General features: G+C 37.0%; 1 protein-coding gene across 1 annotated transcript in view; it reads right to left on the reverse strand.

Moving 5' to 3' along the window:
* Positions 1-24,519, reverse strand: part of Tshr (thyroid stimulating hormone receptor) — a 163,390-nt gene that overhangs the window by 63,105 nt on the left and 75,766 nt on the right. Inside the window, exons 2-4 of the mRNA XM_074066959.1 lie at positions 19,609-19,680; positions 13,695-13,753; positions 11,961-12,171 (exon numbers count right to left, since the gene is read on the reverse strand). Coding sequence (XP_073923060.1) covers positions 11,961-12,171; positions 13,695-13,753; positions 19,609-19,680 — 342 coding nt within the window. The remainder of the gene's footprint in view (positions 1-11,960; positions 12,172-13,694; positions 13,754-19,608; positions 19,681-24,519) is intronic.

The raw sequence follows: 24,519 nt of genomic DNA on the forward strand, positions 1-24,519 counted from the left end.
GTGCCACTTCTAAAACACTCTTTTGAAATATTGGACAAAAATTTCCAAATTTGAACAAAGCCAGCTGTCCATAGATTGTAGAAGTATATGATAAGGAAAGAAGGCACAGGGAGACCTTTCCAATATCTGGGATTTATATCAAGATGAGTAGGAGTGCCACCTTCTGGCTTAGTAGACTCTAAAGGAATAGTAGATTTCAGGAGTACCACCAAGATTTCACTTTGGGATATTTAAGATGTGAGATATATGATACCCAGGATTGCCAATGAATGAATGAATGAATAATCAATAAATAAATAGTCTATGTGAGACATACAAGAGGAGATGTCAAGTAGACCAATCTGTGTGTGGCCCAACACTAAGACAAAACTGATCTAGATATATCAATTTAAGAACTGCTGCTGGACAAAATCACACACAGAGAGAATACAGAGTGAAAACAGAAGCGAACACAGTATTTGACCATTTGTAACACCAATAACTAGAAGTGAGGAAGAAGAAGAAGCCAGCAAAGTATAGTGAGAAGGACCAGCATAGTAGAACAACCAGGATGTGGTAACACAGAGACCTAGGGGTTGAGTTTAGATAAGAATAGAATCCTTCCTCTACCTTTATAAGGTGCAAGGGTCACAGGTTCAACACATTGCATACTGTGTTAAAACACAGTGTATACTGTGTTGAAACACAGTGCATACTGCATTGACTGAATGAATGGGCAGCTTTTTATTTTTGAGTACTAGCCCTCGGTCAATAACAAACAATTAAGTGACTCAAACATTATATGCACATATAAATAAAAGAAAAAAACCAAACAATTTTAACACTTATGGCCTACCAACTCCATATGACAGAATAACTGAATGTGAACAGGCATTGGCACAGGTGATTAATAATGGGGATGGTGAATTACAAGTTTCTTTGCTTCCCTATTTCAGTCTTCTATGTACCAAGCCACATAAGCAAAAAGAAAAAATATATAGTTAAAGGGAGGGCAGCTGAGGGTAAGGAAGAAAAGACACTTATGAAACAGCATGACATTTTGTTCTTTTATTGCAGATATTCTCCTTATCAAGGCTTTCAAATAAATGCTGGCAAAATGCAATGACATTTGAAATCTGCATTCTTAGTTTAGTATCTACCCTTGGAGAAAATTCAGCATGATGAAGACTTTCTTTTCTTTCTTTCTTTTTTTTTGGTGGTGGTAGGGTTTGAACTCATGGCCTTGTACTTGCTAGGCAGGGGCTCTACCACTTGAACCACACCCCCAGACCTTTTTGCTTTAGTTGATTTTCAAATAGAATCTTGTGTTAATGCCCAGGCAGGCCTGGACCACAAATCTCCCGTTTATGTTTCTTGCGTAGTGGGAATGACAGGTGCATGCCACCATACTCAGACATTGATTGAGATAGGGTCTTGTGAACTTTTTGTCCAGGCTTGCTTCAATCTTTTTCTCCCAATTTTTTCTTTATTTCTTTCTTCTTTTCTTTACACTATGTAGCCCAGGCTGACCTCAAACTCATAATCCCCCTACCCCCACCTCCTGAATGCTAAGATTATAGGTGTATGCTACCACACCCACTTTTTGTTTTAAATAAGTAAGAATATTTTTAAACTTTCAGTATGATTTTATTTTAACTTATTTCTTTATTTTTACCATGCTGAGGATCAAGCCTAGGGCCTTGTTTATGTTAGGCAAGTGCTCTTCCCCTGAGTCACATCCCCAATCTCAAAGTATATTTTTATATTCAGGAAATTCAGGAAAGTTTGGTTGACAGCACTATGTGGTCTATAGATTAAACAAATGATTTTGTATTGATATTTGACTTCGCACCTTATTGCTACAAAATCATTATCAATTCCTTGAGAGAAAGTGACTTTTCAGTACTTTTTCTCTCATGGAAATAGCACAGTGCTTTGTTTCTAGTCACTGCTTAATAATTACAAAATAAATGCATTAAACATTTGGGTGGCCTATATCCAAAAAAATCTTCACTTATCTTTTATGCTGACCAATCAATCTATCTGCACATAATAATGTCAGATAATAGGAAACTTGAAGAATGCAAAATTCATCATTTTATATTCTAAGATACTAAGTTCTCTATACCTTAAGTATATAAAGTCAGTATCTCTAACATATTAATTTGTAAACTTATACTCTTTAATTATTGTATTTAAGTTTCTTTTGCTCTGGGAATTTAACATGTTTTCTCAGGGGGAATCAATACTTATAGAGAACTGAAATCTTCATGAGAAAAAACATGATGAAAACAAGACAATTTCTTTTAAGAACAACAGAGTTTTTCAATACAAATTAGTAGCTTGTAATATTTTTGATGAGAGAGGCAGAGAAAGGCTTGATGAATGAAAACTACATTTGGAGTCAGAAGATTTGATTTTTGAGTTTTATTGACTGTCTTTACTGTGCTAGAGTCTCTTGTCTCTTCTTGGACTTCAGCATTATCCTTCTTTCTTTTTGTTTTGTTTTGTTTTTTTGCAAAGCAACAGCAGAGTTTTATCGAGAGTGAGAGTGAGTAAGTGAAAGTAGAAAAGTAGACTCCCCAAGGAAATGGAGAGAAGTGGGCTCTGAATGTGGTGGCTTAAGAACAGCATCTGTAGCTCAAGAGCCCTATTTTCTTTGCTTTCAGTGTACTGTTTTTATGTAAATTTCTTGCAAAAAACACATAAATGACTTAGTTTTTCTTATATGTGTTTTTAAGTATTTACATTGTCTTCTAGGCATGACTTGAATCATATGCCACAGGCTCTGACTTGTCATTTTTATTATCACTTAGCTAAATTTTTTCTAAGCCTATTGTGATTTCTTTCTTGACTGATGGCTATTCAGTGTTGATTATTTAGAAGTCAGGTTATTTATCCATTAGAAAACATGCTTAATTTCAGTTTTCTGTAAGCATTTCAGACTTGCTTTTGTGACCCCCACATATGTTCAATTTTAGCAAACATTATATTTGTCCTTCAAAAGGACTTGGAATTGTTGGATGTAATATTTTTATAAACCAAGGTCAAATTAGTATATTATGTTGTTCAAATCTACTTAATTTTTTCAATATAATTTTTTACTTTGGTATACATGTTCAATCAGATATTGATAAACTATATTAAAATAAGCTCCAACTATAATTGTGGATTCATTTATTTTTCTTTTTAGTTCTGCCAGTCTCTGCTTTATCTGGTTTGAAGCTATGCTCTTTTTTTTTTTAACTTTTGATTACTTTTCTGCTTTTTTATTAGGGCATATTATTTATACAGAATAATGGGTTTCAATGTGATATTTTCAGACATGCATAATAGTATACTTTTATCCTATTCATCCTTCCTGTTACATTCCTTCACACTCCACTGCCTTCCCCCTTCCACTTCTCACTTCTCTAATAGTTCCGCTTCTATTTTAATTTCATCTTTTATTATTACTTTTTTAGCTTCCATGGATGAAAGTATGTGACACTTTTCTTTCTGAATCTGGCTTATTATGCTCATCATTATGATTTCCAGTTCTATGCATTTTCTTGTAAATGACAGGATTTTGTTCTTTACAGCTCTGTAATACTCCATTTTGTATACATACTGCATTTTCTATATCTATTCATCTTTTGATGGGCACCTAGGCTGATTCTATAAGTTGAATATTATGAATAGTGCCATGTTAAACATGTACTGATATCTCTGTTGTATGCTGACTGTGGTATCTTTGAGTATATAGCAAGAAATGGTATAGGAAGATATGGTCTTATAAACATTAAATTTAGAATTTTTTGGCATAGGAACCATTTGTATCATTATGAAGTACCCCTTTTATATACAGTGTAGTTTCATGCTTTATATACATTTTGCTATATTTACATCAATTTTCTCCAGGTAACTGTTTGTATACTGTATATTTTTACCTTTTCACTTTGTTTTTGCATTGCTTAGGATCAAACCAAGGGCATTACACATGTGAGGACAGGCACTCTACCACTTATCCTTCACTTCAGTCATTGTATATTACATTTAAAATGCATCTCTTGTGAGCAGCATGAAGTTAATTTTTTTAAATTATATGTAGTCTTTATTATGTTGAGGTACATTGTTCCTATTCCTGGTGTCTTCAGGACTTTTATCATGAAGGGATGTTTAATTTTGTCAAAGACTTTTGCTGTATCTATTGAGAGGATCATGTGATATTTTTCCTGGATTCTGTTTATGCACTGAATTACTTTTAATTAATTGCATCTGTTGAATCATTCTTGCATCCCTGGAACGAGACCAACTTGATCATGGTGTATACTCTTTTGAATGTGTTGTTGAGTTTGGTTTTCAAGTATTTTATTGAGATTGTTTGCATCTATGTTCATCAAGAAAATTAATTTGTAATTTTTCTTGTTTTGTAGCATTCTTATCCTGTCTAGGTATCGGGGTAATAGTGGCTTTATAGAACGAGTTTGGTGTCCTTTCTTCCTCTTCTTTTTTATGGAATGGTTTGTACTTGCGATATCTCTGATTTTTTAATGAAGACACTCATACTATAAACTTTCTTCTTAGCACTGCCTTTGCTGTGTCCCAAATGTTCTGGTAAATTGTGTTTGCAATTTCATTTGATTTTAGGAATATTTTATTTCCCCCCTTGATTCTTCAGTGATCCACCGATCATTCAAAAGTGAATTATTCAGTCTCCATGTCTTTGGATATTTTCTGTAGTTTCTCTTGTTACTGATTTCTAGTTTTGTTCCATTGTGGTCTGATAAAATACAGAAGGTTGTTTCAATTTTCTTGTATTTTTTTAAAGACTTGCTTTATGTCCTAAGAGATCTGTTTTGGAGAATGTTCCATGACTACTGAGAAGAGTGTGTACTCCGCAGCTGTTAGGTGGGATATTTTATAGATGTTTGTTAAGTCCTTTTGATCTAAAGAGCCATTTAATCCTGGAGTTCCCTTGTTGATTTTTTGTCTGGATGTGTCTATTGGTGATAGTGGGAAATTCAAGTCACAAACTATTATTATGTTGGGATTTGTTTGTGCTTTTATGTCCAGTAGTGTTTGTTTTATGAAATTATGTGCTAACATTCTGTGTATAGATGTCTATAAATATGTCATCTCCTCTTGCTGGATTTTTCCCTTTGGCAATATGAATTGACCTTCTTTGTTCCTTCTGACTAGTTTTGGTTTGACATCTGCTTTGTCAGTTATCAGTAAAGCTACTCATTCTTGCTTTTGGGCTCCATTTGCTTGGAAATTTTTTTCCATCCTTTCATATAAGCCTATGTTTGTCTTTGCCCATGAGGTACATCTCTTGTAGGCAAGAAATAATTGGGTCTGGTTTTTTTTAACCCAATCTGGTAGTCTATGTCTTTATAAATTGAGACACATTAACATTAAGAGTTATTATTGAAAGGTCTATAGTAATTCCTGACATTTGATTAGTTTTGTAGTGTTGATTATTCCTCACTCCTTGTTTACTTATTCATTCAGTGAGATTTATTCTTTTCCATATTATCATGGTTGCATTTATCTTCCTCTTCTGTGTGTAAGATTCTTTTAAGTATCCTCTCTAGTGCTGGTTTAATGGTGATGAATTGTTTTAGCTTTCTTTATCATGGAAAGTTTTTATCTCTCCTTCAATTATGAAGGATACTTTTGCTGGATACAGTATTCTAAACTTAGGTTGGCAGTTATTTTCTTTGAGAATTTGAAATACATCATTTCATGCCCTTCTTGATTTTAAAGTTTCTATTGAGAAATCTGCTGTTATTCTGGTGAGTTTGCCTTTTAGGTGACATGGTGTTTCTTTCTTTCAGTTTTCATTGTTCCACATCCTAATATTTTAAGTATAATATAATGTGGGGAGGTTCTTTTCTGGTCTTGTTTATTTGGAGTCCTAATAGACCTGTACCTGGATGACCATCTGTTTCTCAAGATTTGGGAAGTTTTCTGCTATTGTTTTATTGAATATGTTTTCTATGCCCAATGATTCATAGGTTTAATTTTTTTATACAATCCCAGAGGTTTTGCATGTTCTGTTTTTACTTCTGTAGTTTTTTACTATACCTTTATCATTATGTTCTAATACACCTATTTTGTCTTCAAGCCTTCATAATCTGTCTTCAATTTCATCCAGTCTAATGTAGATATTTTCAACTGAGTTTTTGTTTTTAATTTGTCATATTGAGTTTTTCATTTTCAGAATTTCAATTTGATTTTTTTAGGAATTTCTATGTCTTTATTAAATTTCTTTCATTCCTATAATAACTTCTTTATTTCATTTAGATCTTTGAGTTTTATTATAATTCATTGAGACATTTATTCATGTCCTCTTTAATTTCACTAGTTATTCTGATAATCTTTTAAAAAAATTCTTTGAGATTCATCCAGTTCCCTGTCACTAGCATTTGTTACTGTGCCATTGTTGCATTTTGGAGGAGTCATGTTGCCTTGTTTTACCATACTCCTTTGTTTTTGCATTGGGATTTGCATATCTGAGGCCATGTTATTGTTTGGATGCTTTAATCACCTGCCTTTCAGTTGAAATATTCTCAGTGCTTAGGCAGGACAGTGTAGTAGCCAGGGAGAAGTGCTTTTTCTCACCACTGGACTGGAGGTATGGCTCAGTAGCCAAGCATTCACCCACATGTTTAGGGCACCAGGCCTGATCCTTAGTACTTTTCAGATTGAAGTAGACTAGCTGGAATCTCTTGTAAAGGGGTCAGTTGTCACTTCTGTGATACTTTCACTCTAGAAGCTTCCCTTCCTTATGTACTGAAAGCCTCTCCTGGGTATAGGGAGCTTTATATGACCCACTGATCATTGAGCAATGTGTTGTTCAGCTTCCAAATGTTTGCATGTTTTCTACTGTTGTTTTTGTTGTTGAGTTCTAGTTTTAATGCATTGTGATCAGATAGAATGCATGGGATTTTTTCTATTTTCTTATATTTACTGAGGCTTGCTTTGTGCCCTAAGATATGATCAATTTTGGAGAAAGTTCCATGGGCTGCTGAGAAGAATGTATATTTTGCAGAAGTTGGGTGAAATAGTCTGTAGACAACAGCTAGGTCCATTTGATCTATGGTGTGATTTAGTTCTAGAATCTCTTTGATGATTTTTTGTTTTGATAATGTATCAATTGATGATAGGGGGGTATTAAAGTCTCCCACTACCACTGTGTTGAAGTCTATGTATGATTTTAAGTTCTTTAAAGTATGTTTGATGAAATTGGGTATGCTGATGTTGGGTCATATAGGTTAATAATTGTTATTTCCTTTCAGTGTATTTTCCCTTTTATTAGTATGGAGTGTCCTTATTTATCTCATTTGATCAATGCAAGTTTGAAATCTACTTTGGCCAAGGTAAGTATTGCTACTTCTGCCTGGTTTCAGGGACGATTGTCTTGGTAAATTTTCTTCCAGCCTTTCACCCTAAGCCAGTGTTTGTTTCTATCAATGAGGTGGGTCTCCTGTAAACAACAGATTGTTGGATCTTCCTTTTTAATACAGTTTGCCAAATGGTGTCTTTTGATGGGAGAGTTGAGTCCATTGACATTCAGTGTTAATATTGATAGGTATGTGGTGATTCTTGTCATTGAGTTGTTTTTGTTGTTTAAGGGTTTGATTGTGTGCAGTTGAATTAATGTTAATCTCTGATTCCTTGTCTTTTCTTCTCCTGTGGTTTGGTGTTCCCTGTCCTCATGTGGTTTTGGTTGCTTTCATTTTCTGTGTGCAGAATTCTTTGAAGAGTCTTGTAGTGGTGGCTTGGTGCTTGTATATTGTTTTAGTTTCTGTTTATTGTGGATGACTCTTATTGTTCCATCTTTTTTGAATGATGGTTTTGCTGGGTAGGATATCCTAGGGTTGAAATTGTTTTCATTTAGTGCCTGCAATACCTCACTCCATACTCTTCTTGCTTTTAATGTTTCTGTTGAGAAATCTGCTGTGATTTTGATGGGTTTACCTTTGTATATTATTTATTTTTTCTCTCTTACAACCTTCAATATTCTTTCTCTATTCTCTGTGCTTGTTGTTTTGATGATAATGTGTCATGGGGGAGTTCTATTTTGTTCAAGTCTGTTTGGTATCTTGGAGGTTTCCTGTACCTGAATGGGCATAGCTTTCTCTAGGTTTGGGAAATTTTGTGATATTATTTTGTTGAACATATTATGAATCCCTTTTGCTTCCATCTCTTCTCCTTCTTAATGCCCATGATTCTCAGGTTTGGACTTTTGATGGAGTTGGTGAGTTCTTGCATATTCCTTTCACAAGTCTTGAGTTGTTTGACTAATAGCTCTTCATTTTTTCCTGTAATTTCCATTTTATCTTCAAGTTCTGAGATTCTGTCTTCTGCTTGTTCTAGTCTGCTGGAGTGGCCTTCCATTGTGTTTTGTATTTCTGTTTCATTCTTTTTTCTGAGGTTTTCCATATCATGGATCTCTTCCTCTTTAATATTTTAATCTTTTTCACTTATCTTTTTATAGTATTCTTTGTTTCACTTTGGTGTTTATTTAGGGCTCCTATGAGTTCATTTATTTGTTTCTGTGTCTTCTCATATTCTTTATTTTTGGTGTCTTGAAATTTCTTGAATGCCTCTTGTACTTTTTGGTTAACCATGTGTAGTATCATCTCCATGAAATCCTCAGTGATTACTTGCAGGATTTCTTCTTTGAGGTTGTTCTTGTGGCCATCGTTGGGTTCCTTGGCATTGTTTATCTTTGTTTTCTTGGGAGTCCAGAACTGAGTATCCATTTTCTTCATTTCCCTATGAATCCTGTATTAAATTATTTTTGGGGGAAGAAAGGTTTCTATTCCTTTTTCATCTTCCCATTGCTCCACTTGGTACTGTGCCACTATGTTCTTGACAGGATAGTTGGTGATTTCAGTCACCTGTTTTCTTTCCCTTGGTTTAATTTTGTTTTGTGGCTGTATTGGGTTTGTAGCTAAGTCTGTGTGTGTTATTTCTGTCCCTGGTCTGGGGTGTAATTTAGTATTTGCTAATTCACAATAGTAAAACTAACTACAACAACAGCAAAAAACCCCAAAGAAATCAACATGGAAAGATGAACAAACAAGAAACAGAACAAACAAATAAACAAACAAAAAATTCCAGGTTCAGGAACAATAGAATTTCAGTCTTAGTTTGAGTTCTGGTGTTACTCCTCCAGCATTCAATCCTGATGTTGGTATTTAAGCAGAAACTCTGTCGTAGTTTCACCAGGTGGTTGGGTAGTGTTTGGGTTTTTTTTTTTCTTTCTTCTGTCTTTCAGAGGCAGCTGCTTGGTTGGCTCCTCCCTCAGTGGTGTGTGGCCGTTTAAGTTTGTATGTTGTCCTCAGGTTCTGGAATCAGCTCTGTAGCCCACCAGCTGTCCTGCTTTGGAGTTGGGTTTTCACTGTGCTTGGTTGCTGGGGGCTTGTTTCTTTGCCTTGCCCCTTTCTCTGGGGTAAGCTCAGTGATCCATCAGTCAGCCCCCTGCTGTCAGCATGTTGTGATGGTTTGCTGATTATTATTCAATTTTGCAGTGTCAATTGACTTTGGATGTTGCTCACTGGCTCAGGAGATGAGCTTTGTGGACTGCTACCTGCCCTATTTCAGGCAGCAGCTTATCACCCACCCACTGTTGGCCCTTCTGCCTTTCCAGCCTTTGTTTACTGAAAGCTCTTCTGGAGCTCAGCTCCTTGCTTCTCTCCCCTTTTCCAGTGCACTTTCAGCAACTCTGTCCCTCTGCTGTGTGTTAGTTTTCAGGTCCTTGTTTATTGTTCAGTTTTGTTTTTCTTTTGCAGGGAGGGCAGGGGGCTATGCTAGTTTATCCTAGAGGTGCCTGGGGGAAAACTGCATGATGCTTGGTGCTTACCTATTGGTCTGCAGAATGTCTCCCAAGCAGGTTTGGAGCCAGCATCTGGTGGTGTGGCAGCCATCCTGTTTTCTCAGTGTAATGTGGCATGGAGAAGCTTTCCACAGGCTAGGGGTTCTGGATGTCGAAGTTTTGATTCTCCTTGCTTCTTTATTTCTGCCAAGTGTGGCTCCAGTGTTTCAGCTATGTTTTGGAGTCTCAGAGCTCATGCAGTCTGCTTCTGTGCCCTAGTCGCCATCTTGGATCCACCTGGGCAGTTTCTTGTTTGCTCCCTAAGCCCCCTAGTTTGTGTCCCCAGGGGTAGTAAGCATCCATGTCTCAGTGTGCCCCTGAATGCATCAAACTGGTGTAAGCAAACAGAGTACTGAGTTATGCACTGACTGTGGGAGAACTAAGGGATCTAGTTACTTTGAATGCTGGTCTTAATGCTTATAGACTCCATCCAGCAGTTCACTTCCTTGTGGGGAGAAGGTGGCTGTGAAAGTCTCATGCTTCAGAAGGTCTGAACTTGGGACCTTCAGTCCTGTCTAGAAACAAGCATATTCTGGGATGTTGTTCCCAGAGAGCAGTCTTAGTGTTTTAGGCCCCTTCTAGCATTTCACCTCCCTCTGTGAGGGAGGAGGCCAAGGAATGCTTACAATTTAGGACGTTTGAGATCAGGGCCATAGGGCCCTCAGACTATTAACACACACACCAGTAGTCAGTTCCTGGTGGTGTGCTTAGAGCTTTCAGACTCTTCCAAGCAGGGAAAAGAAAGAATCTATTAAAGTCACATGATTTGGTGGGTGTGGGCTAAGAGCCCTCTGACCCATCTAACAGCCAACACACATAGTCATGAGGCAGGATTTGGAGGCCAAATACTACACCAGCCACAGGCTCAGTGCTTTGTTTCCTCTGTAGCTCTCAGGTAATGGGACTCTTATCCTTGCCATGGAGGGAAAGACCTCTGACCACCACACCCTTCACTGCCACAACTCCCCACTACTTTTACTTCTTTGTGGAATCATGCCATACCCTCTCCTTCTCTTTACTCCCCTCTTGTGGTGATCTCCCATCCAAACACTTTGTCAGAGTGTTCCAAGACTCTGAGCCATAACTGTTTCTTGCGTTCAAGCCCCAACAGTAGCTCAGTGACAAACAATAGGCTCTCTCTCAAGATGATGTCTTGCTATAGCCCTCTGAAGTAAAAGGAGTGAAGGACTTTCTTCATGGAGGCTAGCCTTCATGCTGGAGCAGTCACTTACTCACCAAATCCCTACACTGGGTTTAAACTTGTAGGAGGTATGGGCTTATCTTGCAGCTAGATTCCCAGTCTGTTACCAGAGCCATCTGGCTTACTTTCTGATTATGTCTTCATTTTCCCTACCTCTCCCAGGGAGTCAGGGATAGGGCTTGGAACTGTTTGCTGCTTTTCTCTGTTGCTTTAGTTTCTCCATGCTTTTCTGTCCTTCCATCTCTTTCATGATTCCCAAAGCTCTTCATCTCTTCAGAATATAGTATCTCTTGAATTACTTGATTTTCCTCATTCATAGAGTCAAAATAGTAGACACTTCTAATCTATCATCTTGCCCCTCCTTTTTCCTTTAAGTAAGCTAATATGTTGGAGGCCAGGGCAATGTAATTCTCTAATTGACAGCTTTTAGGAATTTCCATAATTTCCTGTCTGCCTTCAGTGATAGTACATCGGCAAAGCTGATCTCAGGTTAATTGCCAGCACAGGCTTCTTTGAAAACTCCACAGATGCCTTGAGGAAGTCACATGGCAATCACAGCTACTTGTTGACAAAGCACAAGTCTGATTCCTAAAGACAGTGTCCCAGCCACCTCTGTTTCAAACAGCTTGTGCTGGATTTTTTGCCATCACAAGCCTCACTGAACTCTAGATGCAGCCATTTCCACCCAGGCCAAAGGGAGAGCACTTTTTCTGGTGGCCCAGCAAAAGACATGTGACTGGTGTAAACACAATCCTTCAAGGACACTCTTACCACACCCCTTTCTGGCTATATAAGCAGGCTTATAGGCTCACTTTGTGAGTCAGCCAAGAGATAACCTCCTGTGCTGACTTCTGGTGTTGCAACATTAGGCCTGAAAAGGGGCTTCTCTTGGGTGGTCTTTTCTTGGCCTACTTTTGATCTTTATTATTAGTAACGCAGGCTGAGCTAGTAACATGAAGAGAGCACTGCAGAAGTAGTGGGGATTTATAGTGGTGCAAAGTTGTGGCATCAACAGAAGTGGCAGCAATAGCAGAGGTGGCACTGTCAGTGGAAGCAGCAGCAGCTGCCACTCTGGCAATGGCAGCCGCAACAGTGGCAGTAGCAATGTGAGAGCTTATGGGTTCTGAGAGCAGCAGTGGCAGAGAACAGAGGTGACAGACACAAGAGCAGAAAAAGCTAAAGATGAGAAACTGAGGGCCCTGGTCACTGGAGGAGTTCTAAAGAGTTGCCAAGTCTTAAGGGCCAAGGTCTCAGACACCCTAGTTATAATACTCACTGCTATAAAGGGCTGAGGATCACAATACCCTAGGCCAAATTGGTGTAATACTTATTACTGTCAAGGGCTGGGAATTCCCAAACCCTAGGTCTGAAAGCTGTAACACTTGCAGTTGTAGAGATGAGGGTCCCAGCACCCAAAACTTGTAGGAGAGCTATAACACCAGAATGTTCTATCTCTTGCTGCTTACTTCTGTCTGCTCCTGTAGCCCACTATGACTGGAATCCAATGTTTATAGTAGCCATGTGCCAGGGTCACTGGTGGTTAAAGCCTGGAGCAATAGGCTTTCAACCTGAGTGCCAAGAGCAATATGTTTCTGGCTTCTAAATCCTGGAGCAACAGATCTTTAGCTTTCAGAGTCTGGAGCTGTAAGCCTCTTTGTATACCAGTTCAGCCCCTAGAACTTGGCACTAAAGGAACTGCCAGCAATGGAACCATTGATTCTTATCTGGATAGAGCAAAAAGAACCTCCTTCAACTGATTGGTAACACTATTATCGTTTAGTTAAATCTAAATAGTAACTGTCTTCAACAATTGTAACTCAGTTCATTCACAAACAATAAAGCATACAGTTATGTTACCTGTGTGTGTCTCAATAACAAACCCATGAGACATTTTAAAGAAATTGAACCAGGCATGGTGGTACAAGCCTGTAATCCAGGCTACCTGGGAGGAGAAGATTGGAAGGACTATAGTTCAAGGCCAGCCTGGGCAAAAAGTTAGCAAAACTCCCATTCTCAATCAAAAAGCTGGGCAGGGTGGTACATACCTGTTAGTCCAGCTATATAGGAGGCATTTGTAGGAGGATCCCAGTCTGATGGACCCAGGCAAAAATGTAAGACCTTATCTAGAAAATAACTAAACACAAAAAGAGCTTGGTCTGTGGCTCAAGTGGTAGAGCAACTGCCTAGGAGACACGAAGCCTTGAAACCCTAGGACCAAGTAGCTCCCTTCCAGTCTAATTTTACTAAACAATAATTCTCTTTCCTAATTAAGGGAAAGATATCAGTTTTTCAGAATCTTGCACCGGCTCTGGAATCAAGTAGTCTCAGGATATACTTAATAACTCACCAGCATCCACACCAATAAAATCTTCTGACACAGTAGTAATAAAATGAATAGCAATTGAAAAACAGGACTTCGAATGTTGTCTTCAACTTCCCAGCCATGGGAGTGATAAGTAATTAGGACATGTTAACATAAACTGAGAGTGAGAACAAGTTAAGAACTTAATCATATACAGAAGTTTTGACCAATGACCTAAAAACAGCTCTCACTGCCATCTAGAGTCCTGAAATTATCCATCAAGGATGGCTGTGGTTTGGGTCTGTGCCACACTTTTCCTTGTACTTACATGTGAGTCATTTTACTCAAATTGTAGAAGGAATGTGATTCCAGCTGCTGCAGAGTTGCGTCTATAGATAAGTAGCTGAATGTCACAAAAAGATAAGACAAAGTAGGATGTTAAGGGTTGTGAACTCCAAACAGATTATTTTTGATATAACTTCTTTGTCAGGGGCTTCCCAAATCATGCAACATGCACAACCCACAGGCATCCTTCCTAACTATGCTAAAATTAATTACTACTTTTTTTTTCAGATCCCATGATACCTAACCTTTCCCAACTCCTTATGTCCTGTTCATCTAAGCTTTCAATGGTCACTTCCTTCAGAAGCTTTCTCTCAACTTCCTGATGAGGTTAAAATTCCCATGGTGATTTTTCCTTGCAGCAGGAAATTCTCCTTTCACTAATTATCACAGTGCCACTTTCCAATTGGTTGGATGATATTTATATTATCTCATTCCACTGTAAGTTCTCTGAAATGGAAGATTGTGTCTGGTTTTGACTCTTGAATCTTGAGTGCCTTTTGTAATTCTTGATATACAGTAGACTCTTGATGAATGTGTTAAGTGAATGCACAAATGAATGAATGAGTAGATGCATACCTCAAAGTAGTAAAAATAAAAACATCAGAACAAAGCATCAGAATGAATAAGAATTTTTAATTGAGTATATAACAGCATGGTGCTTTCAAAGAGAATGAAGAAAAAATCACAATTCTCTAGTGGAGAATTTGATGACTACATATTCTCTCAAGACCTCTCTTCTTCACTTTAAATAAGGCTGAAAATTTATAATTTGTCTTGAACTTTGTAAGAAAAGATAATTCAAAAGTTTTAAGTAGTAAGAGAGGATAAAAGAGAAACTCTTAAATACATGAACAATAGTGTTTCAAATAGTTTCCTCAAATTCCATCTTGTAATGAAATGACTAATGCACACAATTCAATGACCATTTTCTATTGAGAGGCATTTCTATAACATTTGAGAAAATTAATGATTCACAGATGGTATCTAGCCCTAGCCATAGTAGAGATTCTCAGCCCTGGACATACAATTAAACTTCTAAGGGCTTTTTAAAGACACAGATGTTCAAGCCCCAGCTTAAGATAATTAATTCAGAACTTACAAGGAATGGATCAAGCACTTTAATTTTTCAAAAGCTTCCTAGGTGATTATAATGTGCGGGTAGGTTTGAGAACCACCTTGAACTGAATCTGCCAGTAAAATATTTTAATTGACACAATGTTAATTTAAAAAGCCCTAATTGATCCATTCTGATCTTTTTTTTTTAAATCATGGTTATTGTGAGTATTCTAATCGTCCTGGACTTTTTTTATTTTGGAATTACCTATTCTCTAAACAACTATCCTTTGATTTATCAGGACAGTTGTTACTAACCCCTTGTGACTAGCAACATTACATAAATTACTTTGACCCAACTATCATATTTCTACTATAGAAGAAAGAATGGAACATTTTAAAAAAGATCAACTTACTGTTTACAGATTGCAGAGGACTCATCATGGATGAAAATGAGCCATCCAAAAGAGTGAGATTCATTTTGAAGACTGCCAACTTGCTTCCTAAAACTGGCATCATATCCCTACTCCTAGGCTGGTAGAGTGGCTCAAGTGGTAGAGAGCCTGCCAAATGAGCATGAGGCCCTGAGTTCAAACTCCAGTACCACAGTCTTCAAAAAAAAAAAAATAGGACTGAGGATACAGCTCAATGGTAGAGTACGTGCAAGCACTACGAGGCCCTAGGCTTGATTCCTAGCATCACAAAAAGAAATTATTATCTCTTACTTCTAAATAAAGAAGTATAAGACTTTCTCAAGGTTTCAGAAGGATAGTCATTCAGTCCACATCATTGGACTGAAATTCTAGTTCTCTAAACTGAGGACATCTCCTTTCTATTCTAGCTTGGTTGTAGAGGCAACATGTAGGAATTATTTATTCAGTGGGACTAAAATAGTGCTTCTCTGCTTACTTCTTTCCATTTTTATTAAAAAAATGAGATCCCACCTCTTCTTCAAATTTCTTCTTAGTGTGTACATTTTTTGTAATTACTACCATGACTATATCATGCAAACTGGGATATTTATGTGCTATTAATAATTATGCTAGAATAACAGGTGGAAATTTACAATCTATGAGACAAACCTAGAGTCATACTGATAATCTCTTCCCACCACCCCTGAGATACACTATATCTTTATTATTCGTGTGTATGCATTTGTTTGCATTTAACAAATACCTATTGAACATTTACGGCATGTCAAACATCTTTTTGGACATTGATAAAACAGACTTAGTCCTTTAGCTTCAGGGAACTCACAATAGTGGTAGATGCTGATTAGCAAATGGGAGTAACATAGAAAGTATTAAATGCTCTTAATAGTACAGAGTACACCTAACCCAGACTGAAAAATCAAGTGCAGTCTTCCTGGAAGACTCGATGGGGCCTTCAAGTCTCCCTGGATGTCCTATAAATCTCATTCTACCCTCCTTTTTTTTTTTTTTTTCTTTACCCTCCTTTTTTTTACCCACACTTTTATTTCAAGCTGTATAGGGATATTTCTAATTCTGCCAGCTCCACCCCCAATTTTAGTAAATTACCTTTCAATAATTTCTAGAAAAGATTGAAACCGTGAGATGGTTTCAACAATAAATCTATCAATATACCTGCGTTTGCTGTATTATTATAACTTTCTTATGATAATGCAAAAGGTGACTATCTTCATATAGAAAGTTAGTCCTTCTATTTAGATCTCATTACTTCCTGCTTCCCCAAGAAACACGAGTTAAAGATTAATGTTTCTTCACTCTTTAGCTTCTCCCTTTCTACTAATACCTTCCCTTAGTCAAAGTTACACCTGCTTATTACTTTCAAATCTCAGTCTTCTCCCTCATCTCTCCCAAGTGCCCCCACATACCCCCAAATTCCAGTGCTCTTACTCTAATTTTTCTTTTTCCCAAGTATATTATTCCTTCTTACATTAGTTATTTACTTTTTTACTATGTTTTTGTCTTACTGTTTATTTCATCCCATTTGAATATATACCCTCCATGGGAGCATGAATCATTTTCCATTTGTTCCTTGATATGTACCTAGCTTTAGAACAGTAGTTGGCACATAATAGAGGCTGAGTAAATATTTGTTTAATTAATGAAAAATTATGTCTATGTCATGTGTACTGAATATACCTATACTTCATATTCTATATGCCCCAAACTGAATTCCTAGGTTACCCCTTGCTCCTCCATAGCAAAACACACACACACACACACACACACACACACAATTTCTCCCCTATGAATGTGCTCAACCACACAGATGCCCTAATGAGAAATTTGGATGCAATTTTTCTCTATCTCCTTCTACCTGTAAATCAATAAACTTTAAAGTTTGTAAATTCTCCCATATTTATTTTTCAAATCTCTCCTTTTTCTTTATCCCATTCACTCATCATTATTTGATTTGACATCCCTCTCTCCCAGGCACAGGGGCAAAGGAAGCTTCACAAGCTTCTTTCTGCAGCCCTGATCCACTCCACTCTTCTCTACAGCACAGCCAATGGAATGTTTCTAAAGTCAAAATCTGATCATTTCACTTGTCTGCTTAAAACCATTTAGTGACTTGATCCATTGGGAAGATTTAAAACTCCTGCATAGGATTCAAAAGACCCTGCTTTTGCCTACCTCTAGTTTTATTTTTAAATTCTTTCCAATTTTCTATCCATTTATTTTCTATAGTATAAGCCTCCATCCTAGCCTAACCTCCAGCCCCAACAAACTATTTCTATTCTTCAGAAAAATCAAGAGTTTCACCTTCTGTTTGGAGGTAAGTTTCACCCCTACTTTTTGCTAGGTAACATAGACCATGTAGGCATGTCTCCTTTCTTCCAGAAAATCTTCCCCAACTCTCCTCCACTCCCATTCAGGTAATATACCTGTGTTTGAGTTCTGACAGTGTGCAATAAGTGACCCCATCATGGCATCCATCAGTCTCTTAGCAATGAAACTGGAGGATTTATAACTATGGTCCACTGTTATATTTAGAACATCTTCCAAAGATCCAGGAACAAAGTTGGACTCAATAAATACTTGTTGAATGAGTGAATGAAGTAATAGCCAAACTATTGGGACATTCAGGTAGAGACAACAGTAGACAGTTGTTTAAGGAAGGTGTATGAAAATGAACAAGTAAAGGGAAATTGAAGGTTTATAGTTCACAGATGCTAAATGGTGGCGCTATTGAAAGAAGTAGAGAAGGGACAGTTTGGGAGGAAGATGGGCATTTATTTTGGGTATGCTGAAATTGAAGTGCTTGTGGGGCATCAAAGTGGCAATATTTGGAGGTCAGTTTTAAATGCAGGCAAGGGGGGCAGAATCAGGACTAATAAATATTTGTTTAGGTATATGCTGTATCAGACAACAGTGAAGCCAAAGGAATTGAAGTATTGACTCAAGGAAAGTAGAGTATGGATGTATTATGACACAAAACACAAGGAAAGAACTGATGTTTAAAGAACTGGCAAAAATAAAGCAAAATGGGAAGTGAGAAAAGGAGACTGAGGAGGAGGAGTCAGGGTGAGATGCTGAGAAGAGCAAGAGGTATATTGAGGAAACCAAAAAAAGCAAGAATTTTAAAAAGGAAGGGCTGGCTAGTAACATCAAAAACTGTTTAGTTAGGATAGTCTGTCAGCCTCAGCATTGTTGGCATTTTATACTAGATAGTTTTTTTTTTTTTTGGTGGTACTGGGATTGAAAACAGATCTTCTGCTTGCTAGGTAGGCACCCTATCATTTGAGCAATGTCTGCAGCCCTTTTTGCTTTAGATATTTTCTCAAATAGTCTCATGTTTATACCCAGATCAGCTTGGGCCACAATCCTCCTATTTAAGCTTCCCACATAGCTAGGATCACAGGTATGTGCCACAACATCCAACTTTTTCTCTTGAGATGGAGTCTTACAAACTTCTTTACCCAGGCTAGCATCAAACCATCATCCTCCTGATCTCATGTTCTCAAAATAGCTATGATAGCAGGTGTGAGCCACTGTGCCTGGCTTGTACTAGGTAATTCTTTATTGTGGGAACTGTCCTGTGCACCATAGGATATTTGGCCAGATCCTTTACCTCTACCCGCTAGATACTAGTACAGCCACTCTCTCCAGTTTTTACAACCCAAAACATCAAATGTCAGAATTGCCTCTGGTTGAGTACTTACTGAAAAGGTACAATGAACACTCAATAGATGGTCATTAAATGAATAAGTTTAGCCAGTAAATGTACAGGTTGATCCTGTGATATTATCTGGTGTGTCTGAATTACCTAGATTGCCTGTCAGAATCAATTAAATGAAATAAAGTATTGATTTGTTTCATATACAGGTATACTATTTGTTAACCCAAAATAGAAGTTTTTTCCTTGCTCTGAACATATAGAAATTCAGTTTTTAAGACTTAGCGTTATTTTTAATTTTTAATTCTCTCTTTTTTTTTTGAAGCAAGAGGAGTCTGAAACCATTGGATACATTTTTGCCAAATGTAAACATTTATATTAGTGGTGAAAAGTGAATTAGTTGGTAACTAGGATGGGTGGATTAGAGATAGACATATAAATTTTTTCATGGGAGAGATTTCCAGCTAAGGTTTTGCCATATCTCAAGATATATTAAAATATATCAAGGATGATGAACTTGTCAAGACCAAATGAATTTAAATTTGCTTTAGGTTTAAAAAAATCAACTAGGAATTAGGAAGTGGAGGTGTAGCAAAATAAGATAGACATTATGTTCATAAAATTTTCAAATACATTAAAAATATAGGTGCTGTTGACTTATGCAAGTACAATGATAAGCATTTTTTTTGACAAAACACACTTAGAAAGCAACATATCATGGCTGAAAACTTCCCCTTATATTAAAAAGTGACTTACATTCTGGAAATATTGGGCAGATTTGAAAATGCATGACTGGGAATGGTTTTCAGATGAGTCTCTATGAGCTTCCTATGAAAATAAGTTACACAATTAGTTTCCACAATTGGTCTTTTCTAATAACTCACTGTAATTATAAAGACATATTAGAAGCATGGCAATCCTTACAAACTATATTACACCATTCATAATCAACAAAAATAATACTCAGTGAAAAACAAATATATGATTTTTTTTCTCCAAAATATATCTTCAAACTTCATCTTTGGTTTAGCTATAAGCTAGTATTCTTGTCCAACATCACATTCCATTTCTTAACTGAGGGGAACATAATATATTCATAAGTATATCAAGATATTGAATTCATATCACACATTTGTCCGTACAAATGAGTTAAAATGCCACCAGTACATATATTAAGTACATTTTAAGAGGAATTTAACATGTTTATTTTTATTAAAGATAGCGATATAGTTAACATTATTTTTCCCAAACCAAGGTCTCTTCAACCATTACCTTAATGTTAGCATTTAGTTACTGAAGTTTGGAAATAACTGACTTTACTAATTCTTCCTCAGAACCTTAAGACATCTTTGTGGGATGTGTAACTTGAAAGTGTAGATTTGCCTCAAGATTGATTTTTTTGGATGGTCTTCAGAAAGCCAAGAATGCTTCCTTATATATAAGGAAGTATCTTCAAGCATTCCAGTATGCCTCTTCACATAGGTGTTCCATTTTTTAAGTTCCCTTCCTTATATAGTGACTATATAAAGAACTATATGTAGGATTTCAAATAGAATCCTGTATGGATAAAGGTGTGCCTAGTATCCTGACTCACTTTGCAAAAAGGCAATGATTCACTACAATAATTATCTTTTTTTAGTTTTTATATTTTTCATTTAAACACTGGTATAATCACACATCAACCCCTTACTACCTTATTTATAGATAATAGACTAACATTGTGTATTTTCCTTTCTAGGCTTCAAGGTTATTTCTCAACAATCTGTTTCTTTGATCTATGCTTTCCTTGGACTACTCACTTTGACATTGCTTGAAATGTAACTTGTCTATTCAAAACATCAGCAGATTAAATTAGTTTATAAAAGGACCTATGTGTATGAAAGTGTGCCATGAATGACAATGGATAGATTTTTAGCTCTTCACAAACCCTGTTTTTTCATCATGAAGGCCAATATTGTTTAAGAAATTCAGGTCCCATAAATCACCTGTCTTCCTACAAATGTTTGTTGCTCATATTCCCTAAACTGGGTTGATTAAAAGCTTATTGATCCAAGCAATCTGATAGATTAAAAGTGTTTTCCATTTTGACTCCATGAATTAAGAGTCAGGTAACAATAAAGAGACTATATTCTGAAGGTAAGTCAAATGGCCCTGGCAGTGGACTGGTAATTCCAGTGCAAGATAAGCCCATACTTACCAGAAGCCTTAAACCCAGTGTGGAATTTGGTAAAACAATCACTGCTTCAGTGTGTAAGGCTAGCTTTGGTGAAGGAAGACATTTTGGTGATCCCCTTCTCAGAGAGCTATAGCAAGCTGCCATCTTGAAAGAGGGCCTATTGAAAATGAGCTACTCTGAGGACTTGAGCATTTATAGTTCAGAGACACTTGGGACATCCAGCCACAGGGGTTGGGTGGGAGACAGTCATGACAGAAGGTCATGGAGAAGGAGAGAATCTATAATGGTCTTACATAAGCAGGAGGGAACTAGGGCAGTGAAGGGCATGGTTGGTGGAGGCCCCACTTTCTTAGGCAAGGAGGGAGTGCTAATGCCTGAAGGTCACTATGGAAAGGGAACATCAAGTCCATGGCTGGTATAGCATTTGATCTGTAAGACCTGCCTCATGGCTATGTGTGTTGGCTTCCCAGTCAAAAACCCTGAGTCTAGGCCCCCTGAATCATGTAATTTTCACAGTAGGGAAGTGAACTCCTGGGTAGGATCTAAAAGAACTGACACCAGCAGGCAGAGCTACTCAATCCCTCATTTCTCACCTTACTAATGCAGAACTCAGTTCTGTTTGTAGTCCCTAACTCTCCAGATCTTTCAGGGGATACTTCTAGGCTTGGCTTGGATGCTTGCTGACCCTGAGACACAAACTGGAGGCTTATGAAGCAAATGGGAACCACAGGTTATAAAACTCCTTGCAGCTAGAGGAGGCTTCCAGTACTCAAGGAAGAGAAACAGCCCAGAAGCAAACAAGTGACTTTCAGCTAACTTTCTTCAATCTGAGCAGTGCTAGGATCAGGCCCAGACCCCTGAGAATATAGGCAAGTGCTTGGCTTTTGAACCATATGCCCAGTCCAGTGATAAGAAATATCACCTCAACCCTGCCATTGCACCATCCTGCCTAAATATTGAGAACATTTCAACTGAAAGAATACAGGTGATTGAAACTTTCAACAATCTGGACATAATGTCTCATGCTTGTAATCCCAGCTATTTAGGAGGTAGAAGCAGGAAGACCACATTTTAGGCCAGCCTAGGAAAAAGTTAGTGAGACCCTATCTCAAAGAATAAGCTGGGCATGGTGGCACAGGTCTGATAGGAGGATCATGGTCCAAGGATGGCCAGGGCAAAAAGTATAAAACCTTATCTGAAAAATAATTAAAGTAAAAAAAGGATCAGGAGACATGGATGTCTAGCAAGTGTGAGGTCCTGAGTTCAAACTCCAGTACCACAAAAACAAAACAAACAAAGCAACAAAAATAAAAGCACCAAAAACAAAACAAAAAACCAAACCTTCGAAACCATAGGTTGGCCTTAGATATGCAAATCCCAATACAGAAACAACAAATATGAAAAAACAAGACAACACGACTCCTCCAAAAGTCAACAACTCCACCCCTAATGGACACTAATGATAGTGAAGGGAAAAAGTCCCAGACAAAGAACTCAAAAGACAGAGAAACTAAAGCAGATACTTTAAAGCAACTGAGGCCAATAGGAGAAGGGGACCAGGGACTAGAGAAAAGGTTAGATCAAGAAGAATTAACCTAGAAGGTAACACACATGCACAGGAAATCAATGCGAGTCAACTCCCTGTATAGCGATCCTTATCTCAACTAGCAAAAACCTTTGGTCCTTCCTATTATTGCTTATACTCTCTCTTCAACAAAATTAGAGATAAGGGCAAAATAGTTCCTGCTGGGTAGTGAGGGGATGGGGGGAAGGGAGGGGGAGGGGGGTTAGGGAAGTGGTGGGGGAAGGGGGGAAAAATGACCCAAACATTGTATGCACATAGGAATAAAAAAAAAACTCAAAAGAATAATTATGAGAATAATCAACAAAGTTAGGGAGGACAGCTGAATGAATTCTAAGAGAATAAAAATAAAGAGGTAAGTAAAATAAGGAAAACAATGCAAGATATGAAAGAGGAATTCAACAAAACATATACAAATCTTTTAAAAAAATCAAATTGAAATTCTGGAGTGAGAAGCTCAAGAAGTCAAATTTTAAAAAACCCAGTAGAAAGCCTCATCAATAGACTGATCAAATTGAAATATCAGGACTTGAAGACAAGGTTGATGTATTAGAACATTTAGATGAAGATTAAAAAAAAATAAGAAAGTATGAACAGAACATGCAGACCTCTGGGACACCATTAAAAGACCAAACTTACGAATCATGGGCATAGAAGAAGGAGAAGGAAGTGTAAGCTAAGACATAGAAAGCATATTCAATAAATAATAGCAGAAAACTTCCCAAATCTTAAGAAATAGATGGTCATTCAGGTCCAGGAAGCTGTTAGGACTCCAAACAGAAAATACCACAAAAGAACCTCTCCAGGGCATATTATAGTTAAAATGTCAGGAATACAATTAATGAGGAGACTTCAGAATTAAATGAAACTTTTGAACAATTGGACTTATTAGACATCTACAGAATATGCTAGCCAATAGCTATAGAAAACATATTCTTCTCAGCAGCCTGAGGAACATTATTCACTACAGACCATACTTTAGGATGTAATGCAAGACTTAAGAAGTACAATGAAATCAAAATAACTTCCTGTCTTTTATCATGATGGGATAAAACTAGAAGTCAGTACCATAAGAAATCACAGAAAATATCCAAATATATGAAGACCAAATAATTCACTTTTCAATGATCAGTGGGTCATCAAAGGAATAAAGGAGGAACTTTTTAAAAATTCCTAGAATGAAGTGAAAATGAAAAAATACCTTATCAGAACATTAGTACTAATAGGAAAGTTTAGAGCTATGAGTAACTACATTAAAAAATTAGAGAGCTTTCAAATAAATAACCTAATTAATGATGCACCTCAAGCTCTTAAAAAACAAGAACAAGCCAAGCCCCAAAGCAGTGAACCAGAAAGAAATAATGAAGTTTGGGGCAGAATTAACAAAATGGAAACTAAAAAAAACAAATTTGAAGGAAGAAACACAAATTAACAAATTAGAGATGACAAAGGGACTATTCCAACAAATTCCAATGAAATCAGAGTATCATGAGTGAATATTTAGAAAATCTATATTCTAATACACTGAAAGAAAGTGATAAATTATTAGATGCACATGTACTACCACAATTGAACCAAGAAGATATAATCCAACTAAAATTTCTACAACAAGCAATGACATTGAAGCAGAAATAAAGAACCTCCCTAGAAACTGGACTAGATGGAGTTTGTGATCATCATGTTAAGCCAAATAAGCCTTGATGAGACAGATAAATATTGCATGTTCTTTCTCATATGTGGAACCTAGACCTCAAATAAGTTAATGACACTAGTGTAAAATGTTTGTGGTGGGAATCAGTTGGAAAGGGTGGGCAAAAGGAGAGAATGATAAGGAGGATGAATATTATCAGAGTACTTTATATACATATTGATCAAAGTACATATTGGAAAAGGTTTAAGATATTTTACT

Source organism: Castor canadensis, chromosome 3 (genome assembly GCF_047511655.1).
Source record: "Castor canadensis chromosome 3, mCasCan1.hap1v2, whole genome shotgun sequence".
NCBI classification, from domain to species: domain Eukaryota; kingdom Metazoa; phylum Chordata; class Mammalia; order Rodentia; family Castoridae; genus Castor; species Castor canadensis.